This window comes from Notolepis coatsorum, assembly GCF_963971535.1.
Source record: "Notolepis coatsorum genome assembly, chromosome: 8".
NCBI classification, from domain to species: Eukaryota; Metazoa; Chordata; class Actinopteri; order Aulopiformes; family Paralepididae; genus Notolepis; species Notolepis coatsorum.
The window spans coordinates 129,057,533-129,063,532 of NC_140172.1; the positions used below are offsets into that span (position 1 = coordinate 129,057,533).

Genomic DNA, 6,000 nt, shown 5'->3' on the forward strand with positions numbered 1-6,000 from the left:
AGGAGACTGTCTATTAGGAGGTGGTGGGGGTTTTGGGCATTTACGGTGGCCAGTTTCGAATTGCAGCCTCCCGTAGGTGCTCTTTAAAGGGGAACTCCAACATTTTGGGAAATTAGCTTATTTAACATCTTCCCTGGAGTTAGACAAGAAGATACATACCTTTTTTGTCTCTGTGCGTGCATTTTAGCTTTGGGAATAGACGCTCCGTTAGCATAGCTTAGCTTCATCACTGGAAGTGAGGCAGGACAGTAGCCTTACAGTGCCTTACAGTGTATTGCAAGGTCTGACATTGACCAAACTTGATATGCATGACCTTGGTGGGCTCTAGGTCAACTCCTGAAAAGGGGGTCAATGTCAGACTTTGCAATCAAAAGTTAGGGGGCTAATAACCCTTGCCATAATTTCAGTGCGCCCCCTAACTTTTGATTGCAAGGTCTGACATTGACCCCCTTTTCAGGAGTTGACCTAGAGCCCACCAAGGTCATGCATATCAAGTTTGGTCAATGTCAGACCTTGCAATACACTGTAAGGCACTGTAAGGCTACTGTCCTGCCTCACTTCCAGTGATGAAGCTAAGCTATGCTAACGGAGCGTCTATTCCCAAAGCTAAAATGCACGCACAGAGACAAAAAAGGTATGTATCTTCTTGTCTAACTCCAGGGAAGATGTTAAATAAGCTAATTTCCCAAAATGTTGGAGTTCCCCTTTAAGAGCGGTTTTGAATGTGGGTAGGGATTCACATTCCTTTACAGCTTTGGGTAGGGCGTTCCACATTGATGTGGCCAGTGGTGCAGTCGTAATATGGGAACTGGTAACACGCCACGCCATGTGCACGCGCGCGCGCGGGTACGTGCATGCGCACAGAACTGATTTATACACACACACACGCACGCACACACACACGCACACACACACACACAAGCGCATATACGCAAGTGCAATCTTGCCACAATCGAATTCCGAGCCACATTAGTATTCACCTCCACTGCCTGTGTCACACAGAATGAAGGGGGAGATGCATTCAGATAGCCAACACCCAGACACTTAGTCTACCTGCGCTTTTTGTTATGTAAAACGGTGGCCGGGTACTAGTCACAACGAATGGATACAGCGCATTTTTGTGTGCGCGTACACGCGAGTACACATCCGTGCGCGATCGCGCGTACTTCTGCCTCAGTGATCTGGTAACACGGCGTGTAACCGGGTGTGACCACGACTGCACCACTGGATGTGGCATAATTGCTAAACGTGTTTAGTCCCTTGTTTGAGACGAATCTGGGTTTTACATGATTTGTGGAGCTTCCTCTGGTGTAGTGGTTGTGGTATTCACTGACCTTTGGGAAGTATTTTGACATGTACATGGGTACCTTAGTCGTATAGTGTATCTTGTAGACCAGGCCCATTGCAAGTTGCTGTACTCTGTCGTCTACTCTAAGCCATCCTAGGTTGTCAAAGTGGGCAGGGGTGAGGTGGGTTCTGGGGGTAAGGTCAAGTAGTAGTCTGACCAGTTTGTTTTGTGATGTTTGTAATTTTCTCACAAAGAGAGAGAGAGAGAGAGAGAGAGAGAGAGAGAGAGAGAGAGAGAGAGAGAGAGAGAGAGAGAGAGAGAGAGAGATTCCCAAATTCAACCTCACTTTTGGAAGTGTAAAACCTCATGCAGAAGCATGTCTGGTGGAATGGTTGTGTCTGTCAAGACTTATAGATAAATTGTTATATAAAATTGAGGGGACTTTGTAACAAGAATATTCCTAGTGAACACAAGGAGTGAGCAGTAACCAAGTTAAACAACTGTGCATCGCTGCGACATTAGTTCTGGAGAGAGAGAGAGAGAGAGAGAGAGAGAGAGAGAGAGAGAGAGAGAGAGAGAGAGAGAGAGAGAGAGAGAGAGAGAGAGAGAGAGAGAGAGAGAGAGAGAGAGAATTCAGATAAAAGCTCCTTAACGACTGAACCTTAATGAGTATGAGGCAACTCATAAAGACTGCACAACACTGTGGGCCTCTTTCTGCTACAACATTGTGAAGGAAAATGTATTTAATTGTTAGTGAAGTGGAACAGAGAGGGGAGAGAGAGAGAGAGAGAGAGAGAGAGAGGGAGAGAGAGAGAGAGAGAGAGAGAGAGAGAGAGAGAGAGAGAGAGAGAGAGAGAGAGAGAGAGAGAGATGCTGCATAGCACTAATATAACAATGCCACCCAAGATGAAAATGTATGCGCATTGAAAAGTGACTGAAAGGCCCTTGAGTGAAAAGCATCCGTGTTAAAATATGTTATTAAAATAATATGCTTCAAATATGTATCTCCTCTGACATACTGTCCGCTCTACCTTTGAGTGACACCTTCTCTGCTCTCTCCACAGAGATGGCAACCTCCACCCTCCTCTCAGCCCTTGCAACCTCCTTCGACAAGCTCTGTCCCCTCGTTGAGAAACCTGCCCGCCGTTCCCCACCCAGTCCATGGCTGACAGATCCAGTGAGAGAACAAAGACAGGTCCTGAGAGCAGCTGAAAGGAAGTATAGAAAGTCACGCCTCACTGCTGACATCGACACATATCACAACCTCTTGTTAACATTCTCCAAAACCATTACTAATGCCAAAGCTTCTTTCTTTCACCATAGGATCGAGGCCTCTGCCAAGAATCTTCGCAAACTGCATGCTACCATGTCCTCCCTCCTCACTCCCCCCCCCCACCCCCCCCTCCCTCATATTTCTCTGCCGAAGACTTTGCGATCTTCTTTGAGGAAAAAGTGGAGAACATCCGCAGCTCCTTCTCCCAACCCCCACCCATTCCAAATGCTGAATCGAGAACCTCATCCTTCACTCTGTCATCTTTCTCTCCCATTACAGAAGCCGAGACCCTGACACTGGTAATGTCGAACCGTCCGACTACATGCCAGCTGGACCGGCTACCTTCCCCACTCCTCCAGACCATAGCACCAGACATCCTCCCATTCCTAACTGCAACCATCAACTCCTCACTCAACTCGGGGGTGGTCCCCACCTCCCTAAAACAAGCCAGAGTCACGCCCCTCATAAAAAAACCATCCCTGAACCCTACCGTCATAGGCAACTACCGTCCTGTCTCTCTTCTCTCCTTCCTTTCTAAAACACTTGAACGTGCTGTATCCAACCAACTTACTGCTTATCTCTTACACTGCTCCCGCCTACCTCCGGTCAATGGTCTCGAACTACACACCCTCAAGACCCCTACGCTCTGCATCTTCTGGCCGCCTCAGACCTACTCCTATCCAAGCTCCGGGAGGGTCATCAAAGAGAAGTCGCCTATTCTCAATCCTTGCCCCACAATGGTGGAATGAACTACCCACCCCAGTTAGGACAGCCGAAACACGTCCAATCTTTCGCCGTCGACTAAAGACGCACTTCTTCAACCATTATCTGAATTAAGAAAAGAAAAAAAAAAGAAAAAATTATCTAACCCTAACTAACCATACTGTCATGCACTTGTCCTAATAAACTAACCTACACTGTAGCACTCAACACTTTGATGAACATTGTTACTCAGCTGATAGAGTTGTGCCCTTCCTGATGGCTTGTCGTACAGAACTTGTAAGTCGCTTTGGATAAAAGCGTCAGCTAAATGACTAAATGTAAATGTAAATGTAAATGATAGTGTTTCGTGAACGTGCACGTGGTTGTTTTTGACGTGTTCTTGAAAGTGTGCGTTTGTGTGTTTTGTTTCCTCCGAGCCGGCGTGCCCTCTGACCTTGTTGCAACAGCAGTCCCCTGGTTGCGTGCGGCTCCTCTGGTAGCGTCTCCACTGGCAACCGTACAGGCCGGCCAGGCACGACACAAAGGGCTGGTGCTCATATCGCTGAAGCAGCCTCCGCTGCACCACCCTCAGCCTCCCAAGCTTCAGCTTGGACAGGGTAGTCGGAGAGGGGGGCATGGCTCACACACACACACACACACAGCCTCTCTCAATCATACACACACACCCTCTCTCAAACATACACACACCCTCTATCAAACATACACACACCCTCTCTCTGACAGGTGTACATGCTTCATAGTCCTCAAGGTTCTCTCACCTGAAATGCTACAGTATATACAATGAGACAAAAGAGCATACGGAAGGTTTGATTGATTGATTGATTGATTGATTGATTGATTGATTGATTAAAAATTTTATTAACAGATTGCAGAATGGGTACAATACAGTACAGCTCAATACACACAATTGTTAAGGGGATGCAGACCAGAGAAAGACTTTCGTCTTGTTTACATTAGGGTCCCCCATTTTCAATTCATCATAACATATATGACATAAATATATACAGGTATAGACAGTACTGTTACATCTAGACATTTATGACATACCAGAGTACAAAAAGAGTCTAAAAAGAGAGTATATACATTTGAGGGGGAAGAAACTGTACATTGGAGGAGGTGTGGGGTGGGTAGGTGGGGTGGGGGGGGGGGGGGAACTGTACATTGGAGGGGGTTGGGTTTGGACATTTACCGGGGCCAGTTTCGAATTGCAGTCTCCCGTAGGTCCTCTTTGAGGTTGGTTTTGAAAGTGGGTAGTGATTCGCATTCCTTTACAGCTGTGGGTAGGGCGTTCCACATTGATGTGGCATAATTGCGAAACGTGGTTAGTCCCTTGTTTGAACCGAATCTGGGTTTAACATGATTTGTGGAACTCCCTCTGGTGTTGTGGTCATGGTATTCACTGACCTTTGGGAAGTATTTTGACATGTACATGAGTACCTGAGTGGTGTAGTGTATCTTGTAGACCAGGCCCATTGCAAGTTGCTGTACTCTGTCATCTACTCTAAGCCATCCTAGGTTGTCAAAGTGGGCAGGGGTGAGGTGGGTTCTAGGAGTCAGGTCAAGCAGTAGTCTGACCAGTTTGTTTTGAGATGTTTGTAATTTTGTTTTTAGCGCCTTTGAGGTGCTTTGGTACCATGAGGTGCAAGCATAGTCGTACCCTTGAATGAGTGCTCCTGCCAGAGTCTTCAGGGTATTCTTGTTTACCAGAGAGGAGATCCGGTACAAGAATCGAGTTTGTTGGTTGACTTTTTTTATTACATTGGATGCCATTTTGTCACAGGAAAGATTTGCCTCTAGGATGGAACCCAGGTATGTAATTTCATCTTTCCTTGTGACAATATTGTCACCCACTGTAACTGAGAAGCCGTCGGTCTTGCTGAGTTTGTTATTTGAACCGAAGAGAATGGAACAATCATTTCACAATAAGTGCAGAGGTGGTTCAGGTGAAGGCCAATAGTCTATAAAGACTATTTAGCTTAACTGTGGAATGATAATAACAGCCTATTGGCTATTAAAAAGTATAAGCTTTAAGATTAGGCTACTCTTAGCCTTCAAGACACTCTGGATAGAATCCAGACCTAACGAATGTACAGGCAGCTGATTCCTAAAGGCTTTCTTAAATGAACTGGCAAAACACTAGGGAACATAGTCCCTCAATTTTACACCTTAATAACACTTTAAAATAATCTTAAATTAAGGGTGAAATTAAGGGGCTGACCCCCAGACGTTTAGCCTTAAAAACCAGAATGAATGAATGAATGAATGAATGAATGAAAACTTTATTTAACAGATTGCAGAATGGGTACAATACAGTACGGCTCAATACATACAATTGTTAAGGGAATGCAGACCAAAGAAAGACGTTTGTCTTGTTTACATCAGGGTCCCCCATTTTCAATTAATAGTGGTATGAATTGAAAGATACAAAGATACAACTCCTTAATTTAAATCAAGCTTAACCCCTGACTGAAATTAAGGAATGTCTACGGAGTCTGTCTAAGAGTCTAAACGCACGAGGAAGGAATTAATTGCACGTGTTCTAACTTCTTCTAAGTACCCCTCGGTCGGTTTTGATTGAGGGGCGTGTGTGAGTAAATTCGGGTGATGAATCGATTACGGCATTTTAAGCCCCCTTTTTTTAAGGGGTGATTGATGATTGTTCCATGGTCGGTGTAGTACAAAGATAAACAACCACACTGCTCAAATAATGCTATCC

General features: G+C 45.4%; 1 protein-coding gene across 1 annotated transcript in view; it reads right to left on the minus strand.

The window, feature by feature from the left end:
* Window positions 1-3,900, minus strand: part of gdpd4b (glycerophosphodiester phosphodiesterase domain containing 4b) — a gene marked incomplete at both ends in the record, with an annotated part of 45,324 nt that extends 41,424 nt beyond the window's left edge. Inside the window, one exon of the mRNA XM_084320525.1 lies at window positions 3,718-3,900. Within this exon, the coding sequence (XP_084176651.1) occupies window positions 3,718-3,900 (183 nt within the window). The remainder of the gene's footprint in view (window positions 1-3,717) is intronic.
* Window positions 3,901-6,000: the final 2,100 nt, after the last annotated feature.